This window comes from Camellia sinensis, chromosome 11 (assembly GCF_055761805.1).
Source record: "Camellia sinensis isolate YWXY chromosome 11, ASM5576180v1, whole genome shotgun sequence".
NCBI classification, from domain to species: domain Eukaryota; kingdom Viridiplantae; phylum Streptophyta; class Magnoliopsida; order Ericales; family Theaceae; genus Camellia; species Camellia sinensis.
The window spans coordinates 42,876,954-42,899,137 of NC_138971.1; the positions used below are offsets into that span (position 1 = coordinate 42,876,954).

The window sequence follows — 22,184 nt, forward strand, 5'->3', positions numbered from 1 at the left end:
AGTAGGTGGTAGTAGGTGGTGGTAGGTGTAGTAGGTGGAGTAAGTGATGGTAGGTTTTAACAAAGGACAACGTGATATGCTTTACAATCAGACATTCAATCTAGACCAAGTTGAATTCGCTTCTGAGGGAATTAAAGATGCTAAGCAAACAGTATGTTCAATGGAGCTTCTTGATATGGTGTTATTATTATTACTACTACTTTTGTAGTTGTATTGGTGTCTTTTTAAATTCATCAATGCTTTAGGCTTCAACTAATACATGTTGGGACATGAAAATAGATAAGGAATTAGTGGAAAATTCTGCATTCTGATTCTTATGATTTATGGTTTTTGAAATGTCCATGGACAGCGGCCTTTGGCTATATGGGAGACATGCACATCAGCATAGCCTAATTAAATGCAATTAAAATTTAGGCCTGTGAGTGGGACTATATGGGAGACACTGTATCTGGAAAGAAAGTATTAAGATTCATGGGGTTTAGTTTCCTATTAGAAAGGTTTAATTCCTATATCCTATGTCCTCTTGTATTCTTAAAGGGGCCATGACATCAAAAGATTTTTTATTGGTCTTTTTCCAACATGGTTCAGATGACTAGGCTGCCTTGACCTATGTTACATGGCCTCAGGTAAGGGTATCAGGTACGTGTGCGTATCTAGAGTTTGGACCTATCAAACTCAAATTTAAGGTTACATAGACTCGGCAAAAAGTGGTTGTATTTTTATGTTTTTAATTTATCATATGATATAAAATGATGTTATATGTGACATACAGTGTCAAAAAGATATTTTACTCTCTATAAAAATTAGACAACAGTATATACATATAATGATAGTGTTAAATACAAATATTAGTGCCCGATGTATCGGACACATATCCCACGCCCTTGTCCAAGTGTTGGATGTCTGACATGGGTATTTGATTCATTTTGAAGAGTCTATGTATCTTGACTAATGATAATGTTTCAACTTTTATATAAGATTCACTGTGCTACATATAGTATGGCTATTATGGGTCTACACTATATTCACCATAAGATTATTCTTTTTCTTGGCAGTGCCCCAAGGGGCATGGTTCAAGGGATTTCAGGAGGAGCTTGTTCTGTACACTGATTGGAACCTGCTGCCTACCTTGTGAGAAGTAGAGGACTACCATTTGTCTCTAGGGTGGGAATTCTTTCTAAAATGGGCGGTCGACCTGTGTCGTAGATTCCCTCATGCTTCATATTAATGTCTATTTTGGTTTACCAGGAAATGGATGCCCTGGAGGCACTTTTTAGTGAATCAAATGCAGTTAGTTTTGACTTTATTTTGCCGCAACTAATCTTGTTGCATTCTTTCCAGATGTCAGCTTTGAAATCGGCAAACAAAAAGTTGAAAAAAATGACGAAGACTCTGCAGATTCAAGACATTGTTGTTTGTATATGATTTTTTATTGTATTCCTTCTCTTCCATTGTGCCTATTGTTGGAAATTCTTAATGCTTGATTCCTGATTATCTGTAGAACTTGCAAGATGAGATGTGATGGACCTTGATGGATGTGAGCAATGAAATTCAAGAGTCTCTTGGTAGAAGCTATGATGTACCTGATCACAGTCATTGATGAGGAAGAACTCATGGGTGGTAAGCTCATATATTGTATTATAAACTTCTTTGTGGAAGAGGAAATATGCTACCTGGTTTGTTACCAGAAATGTAAGTAATGTTGTTTGCCCTACTAGCTTCATACTTTTCATGGTTACAAAAGATGTCATTGGATTTGTATATATTCTTCTTTGAAGAAGAAAAAAAAAAGTGTAATATCATTAAGTAAAGAAAAATGTGCTACAAAAATCTCTTTTAACTTGGCTTGCCAGGGGGTTAGGGGTAGTAACCCCTACAGTTTAATTCTAGGACATGTTGGTCATATATGTAGAAGGAAAGTAGTTTTGTATCATCCAAGTTTGCCTCATTACCAGCCCAAGTGTCTGCAACAAAGTTGCATTACTGGTGGCAAAACATAATTTTGGATATGATTTGCCGTAGGTTAGGTCTGTACGCAATCTATCCCTCCCCGACCCCCCCAATTCATTGGAGACTAAATTGGGTGCTTCTTTTTTTTTCATTTTCATGGCTCCTTTTCAATGTTGTGATGCAGACCTCGATGCTTTGGAAGCTGACGTGGGCATGGAGACAGAAGGTGATGGGGTGCCTGCATATCTTCATCCTGATCTGGAAGGAGGAGCTCATCTTGCCACCAGCACCAACAGGGCATGCAGCACCAGCAGTACCAGCTAGCAGAGTCAACCAGGTGAATTGTAACCTCAGTTATCACTCAGGAATTCCTTTGCTTACAATGCTACAATTGCTTGGAAATGGATATTGTATTTCGTTGTAATTGATGAATTATTCTGTTGACCCGGCTTCTACATGTTCAAACTAGTATGTTGTCAGAATTGTACAATAAAATTCACACGATTTAATATGAGTTTCAATCAAAATGATTTGAATCGTGCTATAGAATTGGAAATTGAGTGTGCTGTTGAATTGAAAATTGAGTAAATCGTAATTCACAATTGCGATTTAGCTTTGTTTTTGTTTACATAATGTATTGAAATGATTGCCCTTCTCACATCTCTATCAAGACACAAAAATAGGGCAATTAGTTATATATATATATATATATATTTGTTTTTTGAGGAAATTGGTTATATTGATATACATGGTGTCATATATTTGCAAATACATAATTTATTTATATTGATATTATTTCATTTTAAACACTGTATTTTCATATGTATATTCATTTAGAAAATTATATGTTATATTAAACAAAATGAATCTTACCTTTCACTATTCAATGCAATTTACAACTCACTATTTTATCTTAAACGATTCATGATTCAATTTGCAATTTGATACTTACCTTTCACTTTTATCTATTTCTTTTTCCCCCTCAAAAGGCCATTGCATGGTATGTTTCAATGACAATTGATTGCATATGTAGTTTTCCAAATGTACTGCTCAGCCTTGAATTATTATTATTTGTTGGAATAATTCCTTACGTGTACGGTGTGAAATATGTAATTATTGTACTAAATATATTATCAAATTATATATAAAAAATGTAAGTTGAATGTAACGTAAATTGTTTGGGTAAAATCAAATCAAACCAAACCAAACCAAACCATATATACACAGAAAATCAGAAATACTTACATAGAAGTAAAAAAGTTATAAACAGATTGTTAAAATCTGAAATCAAAAATAGTTTGATCAAGGCTTGTGTTAGACATAATTTTTTTTAAGACAAATTTGTCTCTTGTTACGGTACTCACGAGTTTTTATTGGATGTGCATCTTTCAGGATACAATGATCGAACTTCGCAGAAGTAGCACTACCACGACAAGTTTGGCGAACCTTGCTATGCTGAATTTTCTTACAGAAAGGACAGTGTCAAAGGAAAGAAATACAAGATGAATCGATGCTTTATGAATGCAATAAGGGTCTGCCTGTATAGGAAAATTGGTGACTTTTTGAATGGTCGTAGTGACTTTCCGATGAAGAGAGACAACTCTTTCATTGAATAAGTAGAATAGAATAGACATGACAGTTTTTTCAAACAGATTGAATTTTGTATTGAATCCGATTCAATTTTGATCCAAATAAATAAATTTGATTTAAATAGAATTAATTTTGAATTAATTAAATTTCGTCTTAAAACTATACTCAAATGATGCATTTTGGAGTTAATTTCTCATTCACCTATTATTGATTTTCAAATTATTTTTCCAACAATTCCCCACACGAATGAAATGAAGAAAAAGTATAAAAGGCTCAATGTAGACTCAAAGAGAATTCACTTGGAAATATCTTGCATGGGGATAGGTAGTTTTTGGCTTTGAACCTTTCTTAGTAAAAGACTATCGGACTTATTAGCTAATCAGTGAACACGATGTCTTGAACTGTTTAATTATTTGTGTAAGCTAAGATAATAAAATTTACACAGAATATCTCTAGACATAGCTTAGTTCTCACAGTTGTGCCGCTTCGGCCTTGGACATGTCCTGGTGTTTCACGAGTGCTCTAGAGAACTTAGCCTTATCAATTATTATAGAAGCAGCCTCTTTACACTCATATTAGATTATCTTTATTTCAAGTCTTTTAAATACTCGTTTTAAAATATACTCTTCTAGGTTTTTTAAGATATAAGTGATCAATAAAAACATTGGGCTTGTTTGGTTTGTTTTTGAGAGAGTTGTTTTTGAAAAAAAAATTGGAAAGAGAGTTTAGAAATTTTTTTAGTTTGTTTGGTTGTATATTTTGGGAGAGTTGTTTTTTTGGGGAGTTTGGGATGATTTGATATTTTGGGAGAATTTGAGTAGATGTGTGTGAGAGAAAAAGTGATTGAGAATGAGAGAGGAAATAGAAAAAGTGATTGATTGATGTATCAGAGAGAGAAAGTGATTTTGGAAATTTTTTGAGAAAAACTCAAACCAAACAATTTTTTAGAAATTTTTTTCTAAAACTCATCTCCCAAATGCAAACCAAACATACCCATTAAGTCCCATGCATACAACACATGTTACAGTTATTACTTTCATCATAGAAATGGATAGGAGATAGACTCCCTTAGTGATTTTTGGTGAGTCATCCATAATTCGGTTGTCCCTTTAAACTTAGATCTTGGGATGTCCAGTCAACTAAGTTTGCCATTATAACGACTCGAAATTAATAGGTTTTAATCACATTCCCCTCGATGAACTTTCTTTCATTTGTTCTCTGGTAAAACTTTTTGTTTAGAGGCCGCTATTTTTCATTTGACCTTCTCAGTTATATATCATTGAGTATTTAGTGGATCAACTATATTGTCCTCAAACAATATTCACAACTGAGAGCAAATGTCATACGGTATTAAAGTCTTTGACTATGTCGAGACTTACCGTTACTCTATGTCACTCCCATACCTAAAATTAATTAATAGATAGAGATGTTCTTAAGAGTTAACAAAGTCATTTTTGTTTTTTCTCCAGCTTTGTCTTAGACAAAGAAATGCGATCCTTTGTAGACCTATTATTGGAACCGTTACTTTAGTAAAATCCTTTAAGCACCCCTACATTTTAACTATTCTAAGAAAAATTAATTTTCTATCAATATATCTCTACAATTCTGATATAACATCCATCACTTGAGTAACAAAATTCTAAATCAAATTTATGAAATAAAAAAACCCAAAATAATTATTATGACTACATAAGTGAGAATTAATACTTAAATAAAATCATATCTTCATAAAACTTTTGTCCAAAAACCAATGAAATGGATTTAAAAAGAAATCAAAATTTGAAATTCGGAACATCATGAACAAACGCTACAAAAGTCACTTCCACGTGTGTATAAAGCATTGCCTACTGTTCATAAAGGCAAACTAACTGTTACACCATTACTTCCCTTATGTGGCTTTATACATTGTTCATACAAAATTACAGGGACGCATGCCATAGCATTTTAAGGGAATTAACATATATAAGAATATATATATATATAAATACAATGCAAGTGATGTAAAGAGTTTCAAACGGTAAGTGATTTATTTGGAACAAAAAAAAAAATACAGTGCTTATGAAAAGTTACATACTAATACCGTTTCATCACAATCAAAAAACGTCTGAACCGAAAATTGATTATGACATAGAAATTAGAATTTTGTATATATCAAAATGGATTGAATCTCTTCCTTGTTAAAAAATATAATAGACAAAATTTCAAAAGCAAATAGAGTGCAACAAAATAATACAAATTTGTATAAAAACATAAACTAATTATGTCCAGAATCGAAACTAAAACTATATACACAAAGATATAAACCAATTCTGTCTAAAATAAATTCTGATATACAACAGATTATGTAGGAAAAGTCTCTATTTAAACAAATCAGAAAATACAGAATAAAAATCTATATTGAAATTATCCAATAGTATCATGTATTCAAAACCAGAACAAACATCTAAAACCAAACACAAATACTGCAATAACAATATAACATAAAATAGAATCCGACTCAAATACATATTTAGGTAAGAAACCCATATTGAAAAGGGCACATCGATTCAACAAATTCAAAAAATTTATGTTAAACCCATGAAATTTCTATTCTTAAAAAATCAACCAGAACGATTTAATTAAAAATTTAAAATTTAAGATTAACCCAGAAACTACAAATATATCATGTTTAGTAAAATCATAACAAGGAAAATATCTGTGTAAACTTCTTTGAAACTTACGTAACCAAACAATTTAATAAAGAAGACAAAGCCCATTGCCTACTGACGGAAATAGATTCACCATTTCAACTTCATTAAATGTAACTAACAAGATTAATCATACTACCTTATAAAACTTAATTAAGATGGCATTGTAATCTCAATTTCCAAAAGATGAATTCTACTGAGAATAAAATATTGAGATTATGAAAAACCAGAATATATTTTGGATACAAACAAATTTAAATAAATCAAGGAAATATAAAAGAATAACAGTTCTGTATAAACAGAACAATCGAATTTGTGTTAAGATTGTGGGAATAATTCTTTATGTGTACAATGTGAAATACGTAATTATTGTACCAAATATATTACCAAATTATATAAAAAATATAAGTTGAATATAACGTAAACTGTTTGGGTAAAACAAAACAAAACAAAACAAAACAAAACAAAACCAAACCAAACGAAACCATATATAGAGAACTAGAAATACTTATAGAAAAGTAGAAAACTTACAAACAGATTGTTAAAATTTGGAACTAAAAACAGTTTGATTGAAACTTATGTTGGACACAATTTCTTTAAGACAAATTCGTCTCCCGTTACGGTACTCATGAGTTTTTATTGGACATTCGTCTCCCAGGATACAACAATCGAACCTTACAGAAGCAGCACTACCACAGTAAGTCTGGCGAACCTTCCTATGCAGAAAGAACAGAGTGTCAAAGAAAAGAAATATAAGATGCAATCGATACTTTATAAATGCAATGGAGGCTTGTTTATGTAGGAAAATTGATGACTTTTTAAATGGTCATAGTGACTTTCTGACGAAGAGACGCAATTCTTTCATATTGAATAAGTACAATAGAACAAACATGACTATTTTTTTCAAATAGATTTGAATTTTGTATCAAATTCGATTCAATTTTGATCCAAATAAATAATAAATCTATTTAAATAAAATAAATTTCGTCTTGCAGCCATACGCAAATGTTGCATTTTGGAGTTAATTTCTTATTCACCAATTAATAGTTTCCAAATCATTTTTCCAACACTATTATTATTATTATTTCCGGCCATGTTTGTATTGTGTCTGAATGTATTTTCATTTCTGCCAACTCTGATAACTCGACAGGTTGAGGATGAATTTGGTTTACCTGTTGTTGCTCCAGCAGGGCTAGACTTCTCTTCAGTCCGAGATCAGGCTGAAGCATGTTGTTAGGCCTGTGAAGGTTCACCACAGGTCCTATTTCGATGATCTAAATCGTTTAATGTGTAGAACTCATCGAGTACTTTATCCTTATAAAAAATCACATTTATCGAATATCGATGACTACCTGATCGGATCAAATTTTTGTTAATGGTAAATATAATTTTCAAAATAAATTATTGATAAAATCTAATCCAATCAAGTAGCTATCGATATCCGATCAACGTAATTTTTTATAAGAATAAAGCACTCAACAAATTCTACACATTGAATGGTTCGGATTATCGAAACAGGATCCGTGGTGAACCCCACAAGCCCAACAACATCGTCTACTAGAGACAAACCTGACCCCCTCCAGGATCTATCCGTGGCTAGATGAAGTTGGCTGGTTGGGGTATTTACCCTATCTTTGTGGATCTAATTCAGTGTTTGGAATGATATGATGATAATAATAATAATGGGTTAATTACACTAATAGTCCCTATAGTTTGGGACTTGTGTCACTTTGGTCTCTGACTTTTTAATTGTGACACATTTGACCATAAATTTTGAATTTTGTTCCAAATAAGGACAATTGAAAATATCTTTAGTTTTTTTAAGGGTAAAATTGTCAATTTGATAAAATATATACTAATTTGACAAAAATAAATGTCAAAAAAATATTTTTAATTTTTTAAAAATTATTTTTATTCACCAATGATAAAATTATGTAAAATTAATAAAAATTACATGATTAATTTTTTAAAATTAATTTTACATGATCAACGCTCGAGCGGATTTCCTTGCGCTCGAGTGCGGGCCTCTTGGCGCTCGAGCGGGTGTGCAATGTCTGTAAAAGTATTGGACGAGTGTAATCTACGTTCGAGCGGGTTTCCCTTTGCACTCGAGCGGGTGTGTTTTGCAGTTGTGTCTTGACGCTCGAGCGGGTATACTTGCGCTCGAGCGGGTCCAACTTTTGTGTTTGACGCTCGAGCGTCCTATTCTCCGCTCGAGCGGGTCATACGTATATCAGATCGCAGCTGGGCTATTTTAAATCACTTTTTCAACTTTCTCTCTCTCTCTAACTTTTCAAAACCCTAATTTCGGTAGCCTCTCTCTCTACACTCCCTCTCTCTCTAAGAATCCATCTAGTTCTAGAGTGTTTCTACCTTAGTTCCCTTGTATAAAAGATAGAGTTTGGCTTGGGCTATCTTTGGATCCGAACAAGTGTTGATTTGGAGCATCTTTGGGTTTCTTCATCTTCCCCTTTGGGCTTCAAACTTTGAGGTAGGGATAACTACTCATTTTTATGAGCTTTAACATAGATGTTGAGCTTTTTGTATAAATGGTTTGATTTGGAAAGTTAAGGTTTATAATGTGTTATATTGGAAAGAGGGGTTTTGTTCTTTTGATTCAAAAAAATGTGTTTTGGGTCTAAGAAGGAGGTTATTGATGTTGTTGTTAATATTTGGACCTTTGGGTCAATGTTGAGAAAAGGGGGAAAATGCCATGTTTGGGTATATTTGGGTCATTAGTGTAATTAATGACATTTATTATGGAAATATGAAATTGAGTTGGAAATAATGAAATTGGCTCATTATGAGGTAGAATGGTGGAGTTGGATTCATTAATCACTCACCATTGAAATTGTTGATAATTTACCTGTTGGTGCATTTATTATCTGTTTAGAAATAATTGCTTTGGGCTATCGGTGGAGGATAGTCTTAATTGTTGTAGACACTGCATGATGATTAGGTGAATTAAAACTAATCAAGTTAAGTATTTGAATACATAGGTGCCGAATCCCGCGGATGAAATTTCCGTAAAATGGCCATTTGAAAATACTTAACTTGGGTGCCGAATCCCGCGGACGCAATTTCTGTAAAATGACAATTCAAAAATATCTATACATGGGTGCCGGATCCCGTGGATGAAATTTTCGTAAAATGGCAATCCGAAAACATCTATACATGGGTGCCGAGTCCCGCGGATGAAATTTCCGTGAAATGGCCATGAGAAAATTATTACACATGGATGCCGAATCCCGCGGACGCAATTTCCGTGAAATGGTAGTTTGAAGTATTGTTGGCTTGAGATGTAGTCTCGCTTAAGTTGCTTGGCCAGGTTCTGAGTCATGTTTATAAGTTGAGTTTTGTTATGTGAAGGATTATGGAACTGGATTGTATTGTATGTTGATTTAAATGAGTTAAACATTTATCAAATGCTAATGTTTTAGTTATTGATCATATTAGGTTTAGCATATCTCTACTGGGCGTTGGCTCACCCTATATGGGACATCATTTTCAGGTATAGGTGTTATGCCACCTCCAAGGACGTAGCTTGGGAGGCTTGAGCCTGTCAAACTCTTTTTATTGTTTTGTTGTATTATATGTATATCAAGCCAAGGACTTATTTTGTGTAGAGTTAGTACTCTCCTCTTTGTAACCAAGTGTTGACTTGGAAAGTTGTAAGCTTATAGGGTATTTACTTTTGTTGTCAACATGTAATACCTTTTGTAAGAATACTCTGATAATTGTAATATGAAATCTCTTCTATTTATCGTAAATTTATGTTATGATAGGTTTATTTTTGAGCGCGTTACACTAATCATCCAGATACATAATTTTTATGTTCAAATATATGCTCGACCTATGTGCAACTAGATTTTTTTTAACCAAATTGTTTTTGCCCTAAATGTAAACTACACAAAAAGGAAGAAACGGAGAGAGTTCGCAGAACAGGTAGGAAGTATCTACGTTTGTTTTATGGCTTTATGTAGATTCATCATCGTCTTTAATTTCCCAATCTCTTGTCCTCCTTTGCAGGTCCTCTCTAACCCTACTCTATCCTCATCCCCAAATTACCCTCTCAAATCCAACATATTCACGACCCTACCACTCCTCCGTCTCAATCATCTTTGTAATCGCTCAACTACTTCGTATTTCTCGTCATCCTCATCCATGGAAGCCCCTCCCGAACGTTACAGAAGAAACGCCGGCATTTGTATCATCAATCCTTCCAAAAAGGTCACAAATTCGTGCTATTCTTTCTCCAGAATTAGTTTCTCATTCTTTCTCTAAATGCTTGTGTTTGTGTTGTGAAGATTTTTGCTGCTTCGAGGCTCGATATACCTGACTCCTGGCAAATGCCACAGGTAACCCTGAATTGAAAATGCTAATTGATGATCAGGGTCTGGTTTTCTTTTTCGATTTTTACATTGGAATTTTGTGTATGTACATCCATATATATGGTTGAAGCAGTTTGATCTTAAATGGTTTTTTTTTTTTTTTTTTTTTTGGGTTTTAAAAAATGTGCAACTTTGGAAAGAAAAATTTGTGAGAGAGTTTCATGGCTGGGCTGTGTGCTTACCTGATACTTGTGGCTTGTGGGTATTTGTAAGTATCCGGGTTTATCTTGGGTCCAAAGTGGCCTTGGCTTAATGGGTTTTTTTCTTTTTTATTGTTTTGATTGGTGGAATTCAGTGATTAGTTGTTAAATTAGCACGTGGTGGGTGTTGAACTTGCATCCTCTCCTTGCAAGCACTTATGTCTTGCCTCGCTTTCCACTCCTAAGAGTGGAATCCAAAACCTCCCCTTAGGAAAGACTTGGTGGCCAAAGGGCTAGCCTTGGCTTAAGTATTTTCTCATCATCAAATATATATATATATATATATATGTACAACTAGGTGTGCAGGTGTGCTTTTAAAAACTTAAAAAAGTTATAAAATTTGAAATCGACAGTTACCTAGGGGTAATTTAAGAATGAGAAAAAAAACATGATAAAGGTGTTCATACCAAATTGGTTGTACACTTTATATAATAGTATAGATATATGTATTGCTTATAGCATTAAACATAGAATTCGGGAGTTCTAAAAATTAGGTTGCACTAGATTTTACAATAGGTCTGTGGTTTGATTTTTGCATTCCATATTCGTGTGCTAATCTACTAAATAATCAGTTTTTATTTTTTAATTTTTTTATCTAAACTCTTAGGTGAGTGTATTTTATGTTGGTTTCAGAATTGGAAACAGTTGCAACAACTCTTTTGGGTTTTGGAACTTAGTGATGCTAGTGGGCCATTTTATAACAATTTAGATTGACTAGATTGTTTTTATTTTATTTTTCTTTTCTGTTCATTTCTTTCATAATTATCGTGGGTTTTGGAACTTTCTTGGTTGGTTGTTTTTGAACAGTTTAGATTGTTATCGTTACTCCCTCCCTCCATACTTTAGTGGCAGATTGTGATAGATTAGAGTGCACCATAGCTAACATTCTTGAATTCCCAAAGTTGTGATTATTTATGAAGGCTAGTCTCTCTCTCTCTCTCTCTATATATATATATATATATATATATGTGTGTGTCAATATTTTAAAGCTTGAACAGGTGAAAAGCATTATGATATGTTTAATGGACAATTAGTGTGTAGTCCAGAGTTGTAGTTGTGATGTCAAAACTTGCATAAATTGTTAAAACTTCAATGCTGTTAGTTTTATGTATAAAGAAAGAGAGAGAATTGTGTATATTGAATATGAGAGAAGAGAGAAGAGAGAGCAAATGAATAACTCTATATTTCTGTGTATTTCTATATATATTTACAAAGAGATGTACACTCTCTTTATAGAGAGGAGAAGACAACATAGGATGCCAATTGAGGCACCGAAAGCATAAAGCAAGGGGACACTAATTATTAAAGCTAAACACTAACATATAATAATATACTAATAGCCCCCCTCAAACTCCAGGAGGATAGGTACTAACCAATTTGAGTTCGAAGAGAGTAACAAAATAGGAAAGTAAACTGATAAATAAAATAAAATAGGATAAGAGACACTGTATGGTTGTGTCAAATCGTTGTTGAAGACATGGTATGGTCGTGTCACATCGTTGGAAAAGACACTGTATGGTCGTGTCGGACCGTTGTAGCAGATAATGTCTGGACAGTTTACGAGGTCATGCCGGACCGATGTAGAAGCTAACCGGAATCAATGTCGAGACAGTTTATGGGGTCATGTCGGACCATTGTAGGAGCTAACCGGAATCAATGTCGGGATAGTTTACGAGGTCATGCCGGACCGATGTAGAAGCTAACCGGAATCAATGTCGAGACAGTTTACGGGGTCATGTCGGACCGTTGTAGGAGCTAACCGGAATCAATGTCGGGACAGTTTACGAGGTCATGCCGGACCGATGTAGACAGTTTACGGGGTCATGTCGGACCGATGTAGATGCTAACCGGAATCAATGTCGGGACAGTTTACGGGGTCATGCCGGACCGTTGTAGAAGCTAACCGGAATCAATGAAATCAATGTCGGGACAGTTTACGGGGTCATGCCGGACCGTTGTAGAAGCTAACCGAAATCAATGTCGGGACAGTTTATGGGTTCATGCCGGACCGTTGTAGAAGCTAACCGGAATCAATGTCGGGACAGTTTACGGGGTCATGCCGGACCGTTATAGAAGCTAACCGGAATCAATGTCGAGACAGTTTACGGGGTCATGCCGGACCGTTGTAGAAGTTAACCGGAATCAATGTCGAGACAGTTTACGGGGTCATGCCGGACCGTTGTAGCAAATTTTGGTGGTGCACCAAGGAGGCGACGTAGGGAGTGCACCATGGGGTGGCTTGGGTGGTTCCCATGGTATATAGCCATGTTCATCAGCTTGGGTGGTTCGCATGGTGTGTAACCATGCTCACCATGATATATGTATAGCTCCCCCTCAAACTCAAATAGGTGTGAAGATAGAAACCTATTGGAGGTTGAAACAAAGGGATTAAAAAAATGGAGCAAAATAGCTCAACACAGAGTGAAGATGTTAAAAAAAAAATGATAGAAAGGGGGTTTTTTTTTTAATTTTCGGTTGCGGTGTAAAATTGTGATCGGGGTTGATCCCGACATGAAGAAATGACAAATTTGGGGAATGAAAACCGAGTTGATTGTGAATGGTTTTTTTTTTTTTTTTTGAATAAAATTAGCCATCATGCAGTAATGCAGTTGCTAAAGAGAAATATTAAAAGAGAGTGGTGGAAAGAAAAGTTTAAAAGAAATGATGGGAAAGAAAAATAAATATGGGTATTTAAAAGAGTGTAAAAGTAGTTTGGAGAAAACAAATAAAAATAATTGATTTTGAAATCAAACGTGATAGGAGGAGAGAGAGGGGACAAGCCCATGTGATAAAGTGGAGAGAGAGCTGGGTATGCATATGAGCATGTTTTGTGCTGGTGGAGATTGGTTTAAAAATAAAAAAGGGGTATGGGTGTGCAAAAGGTGGTGGATGATGGGTTGGAAAGTAGACATAGTGGTGGGTGTCCTTGAGTAGAGAGAGAGAGAGCTCGGTTGTAGTGGTCTGTTGCTTTATCATCGAGTTTGCAGAGGAGAACAAAATTAAGCCACGTGAATCAGCGAGATATCGCCGATGTCGGAGAATCGTCGAACTCTGATGTATCGAAGTAAGACTCCTACAATGATGATTTCAACAGCGGAGGATAGTCTGATGTTCGAATCGAACGGTAGAGGTTGATTCGAACGAGAAGATCGATTCGATCTCCGGCTAGTGTTCGGTGAAGAGCTCTTCGGAGAGGTCGAGCTGGCACAAATTTGGTGGTACGATTGCAGATAGATTGACAACCACCGTGGTGAGAGATCTGAATATCATGGAGGCAATAGAGTCGTGATGGCGTCGATACAAGCATGAGAGACGAAGATGACAAAAAGGGGATGAGAAAGAGAAATGAAGGTTGGAGATGGAGGGTTTGGTCTCTGGTCTGTCACGGTTGGGTCACAGCATGACAGTGTCTGTAGAAATAGCAGCAACAGTGACTCATCCTCGATGACGACGACGAGATCTAGAATGGCGGCAAGCTGGATTGGCCTGGTGAGCAACCGACATTGCTTGGAGCTACGACAGCCTGCATGTAAATGGCAGTAGTCTTTGGTAGTTACACAACCAGCTGGTCACGGTTGCCTTTAGGTTTGGCAGCCATGGAGCTCCGATTGAAGACGAAGAGCGCTGGGTCGATCTTCAAGAATAAGAGAGCTAGGTTGGTCTCTGTGAGTCCGGCATACCGGAGAAGAAGACGGTGTTTAGTAGTGGTTCTAATGGTAGAACCAGCATTGTGTCCTCCATCAACTAGAGAGAGAGAGAGAGAGAGAGATTGACAATGGCCCTCTCTCTATCACCCGTGGCAGTGCAGGTGGATCGGTGCAGAGGTGGTGGCTGAGAAGATGAAGCAAAGCCGTGGTCAGTGAGAAGGGAAATAGAGCTGTCTGCAGAGAGAGAAATTAGAAAATTTGGGTTTGTCCGACGGACGGCCAAGGCGAGGCTGCCGCCCGCCGGTGAAGCGGAATTACTAAGTTCTTAACCTCGCTCTGATACCATGTTAGTTTTATGTATAAAGAAAGAGAGAGAATTGTGTATATTGAATATGAGAGAAGAGAGAAGAGAGAGCAAATGAATAACTCTATATTTCTGTGTATTTCTGTGTATATTTACAAAGAGATGTACACTCTCTTTATAGAGAGGAGAAGACAACATAGGATGCCAATTGAGGCACCGAAAGCATAAAGCAAGGGGACACTAATTATTAAAGCTAAACACTAACATATAATAATATACTAACAAATGCATCTAATAGAGTGCAATTGTGTTCTGATTTCTTATAATCTTATACAAGTATTCCTTACTTGGAAAGTTTGGTTTCCATGCATATGAGATGGAAAAATATTGTGTGGTGAACAGGGTGGTATTGATGAAAATGAAGATCCAAGAGATGCAGCTATCGGGGAATTAAGAGAAGAAACAGGAATTACTTCAGCTGAAGTTCTTGCAGAGGTTTGGACTTGAGATTTGACTCCTTAAGCATTATAACTTTTTTGGCGTTGGTTTGTTAGTCTTTTAGACTATTTGACTCTTCTTGCATTTGTAGACATTTTCATATTTCGAATTCTTTTGTCATTTCTCTTATGATTTCAAAATGTTTCTTTTCCAAGCTAATTAAAACAATATACCGAAACGAAATTTTGATCCTTGATGCAGGTACCGTATTGGTTGACAAATGATTTCCCACCAAAAGTCCGGGAAAAACTTAACCGACAATGGGGCTCAGACTGGAAGGGTCAAGCACAAAAGTGGTGAGCATCTTTATACATTTGAAATAGGTGTAAAGCTGCATTGTAGGTTTCTTTTGGCAGGGGAAATGAACCAAATTTAGGATAATCAAGTGCAGATCAAATTAATTCATAATTAACATTGACCTATGTTATATGGACTCAAGTATGCATGATGGGTGATGCGGCTCAGCAGGTATGTCTGATTTATCTAATTCGCACGTCCAAGGCCATGGGGACATAGCAAAGTATTCAAATATTTTAATATACTTTTTTATTTTCTAGGATAAAATGGTGGTGTTTGCGAGGTGCACTAGAGAATTTCATGCATAATATAGGAGCTTTATTTATAGTTTTATGGTGAGCTCAAATTACTAAATATACTTGTTTGATGAATTTCCAACTAAATATAGCGGACACATCCCTTACCCTCAGCCACTTTTTAAGTGCTTGACATGGGTACTTCATACATATAGAACAGTCCATGGAACATAGGTATTATTGACTAATGCTCCCAAGTAGTCAACTTGTGGCTTGCCCTTCAATGACGCATGGGTCTACTTCTTGCCTGGTTTGTGTCAAGGCCCTAGGTGAACAAGGTTATATCAACTAAATTAGTTTTTCCATTTTATTCCTCCAGTCAATTCGTCAAAACTATTTTATTCCGGCTTACTGCCAGGGTGATTTTTACATTGTCTATCTAGAAACTAAACTAATGAAATTATGACCCAGGGCTCTAATTTCTGCTGAAGTTGGATTGAACCCTGACAGATTTCATTTCGACTCTTATACTAACTTTCAACTCGTTTGGGTAGTTACTTGATTCATGAACTTGCTTGCATTTCTTCTAAAGACAATTGTAATGAATGCCTGATTGGATTGCTAGAATGGGATAAGTCTCAATCTCTGATCATCTACATCACGGTCTAGAGCAAGAATGCAACTATTATGTTAGGCTATACTTTTTACATTCCCCATATACATTGTGACTTTTCACTCACATGTGCACATATGATTCAAGCTTTGGATGTTCTAATTCATCATGCCATCTGTAATCACTTTATTTCATAAAAAATGATTGTGTAAATGCTGGTTCCTTTTTAAATTCACTGGAAAGGATGCCGAAATCAACCTTTTGGGCAATGGGACTGAGAAGGCGGAGTTCGGAGCGTGGTCGTGGATGTCACCAGAACAAGTAGTTGACCATGTGGGTGCAATTCCTTAACCTTCTTTTGCAATAATGGTTTGAAACTGGTTGTCTTGCCATTTCATTATTTAACATATTTTCTGCATTTTTCTGTGCAGGCGGTGGACTTCAAGAAGCCTATTTACAAAGAAGTTTTGACAGCTTTTTCCCTCCATCTTCAATAAAATGATTTGTTCCGATTGAGATAACTTGAAAAAAGGCATGGCATGGGTATACAGTTGGGATTGGTGTACTCAAATTCTTCACTCCAACCAATTAAGCAATATATATATATATACATTTTCAGAGATGTTTCCACTGTAACCACATCGATCTTCTATTAGATTCAGATAAAGAGAAAATTCAGCCATTGATTGATAATGTGTAAAATTAAATTAAAAAAACTGATGCTTTTTTCAAAAAACGAGGTGATTTTTGCAGTGCTACTGATTTCTGAAATTGAATGTTATTTACCATTGTAATCAAATTTTAATGCAGAATGTTATCCTACTCTACATTGAAAACAATAAAAAAAAAAAAAAAAAAATCTACTTACCAATAAAATTGATCTTTACATACCGCATATTGTGATCCAATTTACCATGTTTTTCGAGTATGATATTCAAAAGCAGCCTTGGATACCATCATCAGTCCCTTGAGAGGATGAAATCCAGTCTTCTTCAAGATCACAACCTAATGCAAATCATGATGAGTTCTTTCCACAAAAAGATTTTGATAATTTTGATCTTGACTCAAATATTTAAAATCTCAATCTTTATTTCTGCAAAATATCCCATAAATTTCAACTTGCATTGCTTCTTCAAAACATTAGTTGTTCTACAATTTAAAATACATATGAAAAAGACATCCATGCATTTCCAAAATCCCATTAGCATCTTTCCCTTACAATCTTCCATGGAGTTGCAAGAAAGCTATTAACAAGATTGAAGTTCAATCGCTGAACAAATCAAGTTCGAGCAACACAAGTGATATTGGCCATAAAATCCCAGTAATGGACATAATTCAAGTCAATATCTCAAGCCGTTTTGTTAAGTACATGATGTATACGATCAGTAACAATCCCTGCAACAATCTCAGGAGAGAATCTACTGATCATGTCTTCCCTTGCTCTCCTTCCTCTAGCCTTAGCTTCTTCACGATCACTCATCACATGCCTTATCAGAACTTGAAGCTTATCAACAGAAGGCTCAGCCCATTTATGCCCTCTGAACGGTCCTTCAGATACTTCACTCAGAACATCCACCGTCAAGGGATAGCTGTTTTCCTCCGTTATGTACTCAGTGGGACCAGACCAATTCGTTGTGATCACTGGCAACGACATGGCCATGGCCTCCACAATAGGCCGGCCCCATCCTTCCCCTCTTGATGGAAGAACAAATGCATCAGCTGCGTTGTATAGTCTTGGTAGATCAACGTGAGGTATGTGGGCATCAATCACGTAAATCGGAGCCCACCCATCAACCGGTTTTACTAAATCAGAACCCTCAACAAACTCCACAATCTTGTTGCCAAAATCTCTACCGGAGTGATATGGATTCGTTAACAAATACAAAGCAACCCCATCGACATTAGAGAATTCTTTTAAGTATGCCTGCAACAACACATCCCAACCCTTCCTATATTCCCACTTGAAAATGCTCAAGAAAACAAACTTGTTATCGGGATTTGAATTCAATGGAGTTGAGCCCAAAACTATAGTCCCTATAGAGGCAAGGTCTAATGGCTTATACTTGACAGGATCAAAGAAATTCGCATCAACAGGTTGAACAATTTTCACAACCTTCGACGAATCAACCCCACTTTGTATGAATGTAGACACATGGAATTCAGTAGGAACCCATACAGAATCCATTTGATTACACCGCCTTACGTGCTCAGGATTCAACCTATCAGTCTCAAACATAGTCCTACCAATTATGAATCTGTAATTTTCATAACCAGTTGGTGGGCATGGGAGTGTCTGAAACAGAGGAGGGTACCAAGCACCAGGCTCCCTATGACATATCACAATGGTATTATCATCCATTTCACATTCTGTTTGGTAAAGCTCAAGAGCCAATTTTTTCATCTCCTGAGGCAAACCCTCCCAAAACTCAAGAATTTCAAGATCACCATGTTGATGAATACTCATTCTAAAGCTAGGGTTTTTCTTGTTTTCATGTAAAGCTAAGATATAAGACCAAGCTTCTGAGCTATACCCACCACCTGAAAGAAAAGGGGCCATCCATAGCACACAATAAGGGGGTTTGGAAATAGGGTTTCGTTGTGGGTTTTGTTTGGTTGTTGGGTTTGAGTGAAGAAACCCTAGAAGCTTATGAAAATGGGAAGACTCTGGTGAGAGAGTTGCATTCAGAAATTGAATTTTGTAGTAGTCTGTGTAGGTGAAACTGAATAAGATTGCTAGAAGTAGAACTAGTATTGATAATAAATAGAAGCAACTGAATTTGAAGAACAAGGGGTGAGTTTGAGTGGGTTGTGGTGAGTGATGGGGTTCTTGATTTTCTTGGGAATCCATAAGAATGGGGTAGTAAAGAAATTACAGATTCAATACAGAAACAGAAAATCACCCATAAACAAGCATCTAAAAGAGGGAAAATTCTAACAATTTGGCAAGTAAAGAGTAGAATATGAGAGAGGGAGAGAGTACCAAAACCTGGGACTTTGTAGCTGGAGGACAGGGACAAGCAGAAACCCTTGGAACTAAACCATTGACCTGCGCTAAGGAAATACGTTTCGGTCTTGTGTGGTTTAACTCAAAATATAGTTTTTGAAAAAAAATTCAAAATTTTATTTGGTTGAAAATTAAAAAAAAAAAAGAAAATTTAAATTCATTTTCTCTCATCTACACATCAATTAATTATTTTTTTTTCTCTCATCTCTCTTTCTCAATCACTTTTTTTTTACACACATCTATTCAACTGTAACAAAATATCAAATCTTCTCAAACTCCCATACTCCAAAACTATTTCTAAAATGGCCTTGTTTGGGAAGTAGCTATTTTTTAGCCTTTTTGGCTATTTAGCTATTTTAGTAGATTATTTTAGTTTTTGTATTTGGTAAGATGAGATGAATTTTTATTTGAATTGTTGTATTGGAAAATGTGTTGAAATGATGTTTAAAGTTAAAATGATAAATTTATCCCTAACTTTTTATTTTTCAAAATTAACTAAAGGGGCAAAATTGTAATTTAATAGCTGTGGGATATCTGTCCGTAGGCACAGTACCTACACTGTGGATAGCTGTCCATAGGCTGTTGCCTTGTCCTTTAGCTTTTCTTTTTTCTTTTTTTCTTTTTTTTTTAATAAAAATAGGTGAACAGTGGACTTTTTGACTTATTTTCAATTTGAGGTTATTATAGCCTCAAATTGATCTTCCCAAACAGCGCCATATATAACTAAACAAACCAAAAAAAATTCTAAACTCTTTCTTCACGATTTTTATTTTAAATTTATCTCCCAAAACTAAACCAAACACACCCTTTATTTTTATTTCACCTCTCTCAAAATATTAGTCTCATTTAAAAAACATATATTTTAATATAATTATTATACTTTAAAATATTAGTATATTTTCAAAATTACTCTGTGACTTGTTTTTAAAAATATTAATTATCATAATTAATAAATTTAAAAGAAAAATAAAATAAAAAATTCATATTATTTTAATTCTAAAAAAATATATTTTTTAAGTAAATTATATATATATATATATATCGGATATTTGTTTATAATACCAGTTTAGTTCTCGGAATTATATACTTTCCTTTTAAAGTTTCTAATTGTATAACAAATAACTTCGTTTATTAACCAATCAACTTTTTATAATGATCTCATAAATATATTTTAATTAATAATTGACATAATTTTATTATTGTATAGAAAAATAGTTAAAAATTTTATTTTTTTAGTAATTCTATTAAATAAAAAATTCTGACAATGAGTATTTATAATTTTAAAAACCACACAAAATAATCCATATTTTAAATAAATTTCAAAAAGTATATTTACAATTTACTTTTTTTTTATAAATAAATTATACAAAACCCTAACTTTTGTAGTTTTTATTTTTATTTTTACAATGCGTGTCAATTACTTGAGGTCGGTGGTGAATGTAGAATGAGCACACTGAAATTAGATGTAAAGTGTAGGATTAGATTATTTAAATTGAAATAATACAGATAAAAAATACAATTTGAATTGAAAAATATAATTTACTCATTTGGTTTATAAAAAAATGTTATTTATCATTGAATTTACTTCATTATTTTATTTTTGAAAATTCAAAATAACGCAATCATTTGACATAATGTTGCATAAACAAACAAACAAACAAACAAACAAACAAAAAAAAAGATGAAAAATTATAATGACATATTTCCAAAAAAACATAAGGTTATTGTCATGTCAAAATGCATTGTCTTCCGCAATAGACTTAATTAGTAATGAGATAATTACACTCTCGTGAAATTTTAAATTTTTTTTGTATTCATAAAAAAATTATAATATTAATTATTAACATAAATTATAGGGACACCCCCCTTAAAATTTTTGTTTAATATAGATCTCCTCTCATATTTAAAAAATTACACTTATTCCTTGTCAGATTAAAATAACATATTTGTTCCTTAACTTTTATACATATAAAATAATATAAATATTTTATTCATGTCATTTCAAGGGAAATAACAATCATCTTCTTTGGTTTAACTCACACAAAAAATGAGTCTTTTTATTTTTTGTACTTTTTAATTTTTACTGAATTTGTTTTAATATTTTAAGTAATTTTTTATATTTTTTTAGATACATCTAATCTGGATATACTTAAGAAATATAATATTTTATATTTTTTTTTAAATTCACCAAACACAAAAAATAAAAAATAAAAAATACAAAAAATTTAATATATTATCTTATTTAGTTGTATTCAATAATTTTTTTTTAAAAAAAAAGTTTTACAAATTTTATACTTTTTAAATATATGTAGATTAAATTAATCTAATCTAGATATAATGGTAGAAATAAAAGTAAAAAATTATATTTATATATAAAAATTTATATAAAAAATATCATTAAAATATTATAATAGTGATATTGTTTTAAATATAAATTATGTTTATGGGTGTTTTGTTTTAGAGTATTGTTAGAGACCCCAAACATTTTATCAATTTTTTTAGGGTGATTCTACTTACACCACTATTTAACATCTTTACACTGTCCATGTCATTATACCACTAAAAAAAATGTAATTCTCATTACACCCCCAACACATTACCAAAACTAACCATAAATTAACTATTTTATCTCTTTACACCACTAATTTTAGTAATACGGTGCTAAACAATTTATATTATTCCGGTGTTATACTGCCGGAAAAAATAAATCTCTCCAGCATTTTGTTGCTATACATTTACAGAGACACTTTCTTTCAAATAATGATTT

At 34.1% G+C, this 22,184-nt stretch overlaps 3 protein-coding genes across 6 annotated transcripts; 2 read left to right on the forward strand and 1 right to left on the reverse strand.

Annotated features, from left to right (window-relative positions):
• Positions 1-62: 62 nt before the first annotated feature.
• On the forward strand, positions 63-3,683 carry LOC114263151 (uncharacterized). 4 transcript variants are annotated; one of them, XM_082893803.1, is made up of 6 exons: positions 63-151; positions 1,056-1,164; positions 1,342-1,417; positions 1,502-1,620; positions 2,135-2,287; positions 3,343-3,683. In XM_082893803.1, exons 4-6 carry the CDS (start codon positions 1,600-1,602, stop codon positions 3,454-3,456), a joined length of 288 nt encoding a protein of 95 aa, XP_082749929.1. In that variant the 5' UTR covers positions 63-151; positions 1,056-1,164; positions 1,342-1,417; positions 1,502-1,599; the 3' UTR covers positions 3,457-3,683. The 4 variants fall into 4 exon arrangements, 3 of the variants coding, with proteins under 3 accessions (XP_082749929.1, XP_082749930.1, XP_082749928.1); XM_082893804.1 differs by having other exon boundaries at positions 1,342-1,413; XM_082893802.1 differs by having other exon boundaries at positions 1,056-1,413.
• Positions 3,684-10,142: 6,459 nt separating this feature from the next.
• LOC114312171 (nudix hydrolase 26, chloroplastic-like) lies at positions 10,143-16,963 on the forward strand. Its single transcript, XM_082893805.1, has 7 exons — positions 10,143-10,172; positions 10,257-10,457; positions 10,535-10,585; positions 15,172-15,264; positions 15,469-15,561; positions 16,630-16,746; positions 16,845-16,963. The coding sequence occupies exons 2-7, from the start codon at positions 10,392-10,394 to the stop codon at positions 16,908-16,910; spliced, it is 486 nt and encodes a 161-aa protein (XP_082749931.1). The 5' UTR covers positions 10,143-10,172; positions 10,257-10,391; the 3' UTR covers positions 16,911-16,963.
• A 521-nt stretch (positions 16,964-17,484) lies between these two features.
• LOC114312168 (uncharacterized) lies at positions 17,485-19,482 on the reverse strand. The gene has a single exon (XM_028258374.2). The coding sequence runs from the start codon at positions 19,259-19,261 to the stop codon at positions 17,762-17,764; it is 1,500 nt and encodes a 499-aa protein (XP_028114175.2). The 5' UTR covers positions 19,262-19,482; the 3' UTR covers positions 17,485-17,761.
• Between the last annotated feature and the right edge of the window lie 2,702 nt (positions 19,483-22,184).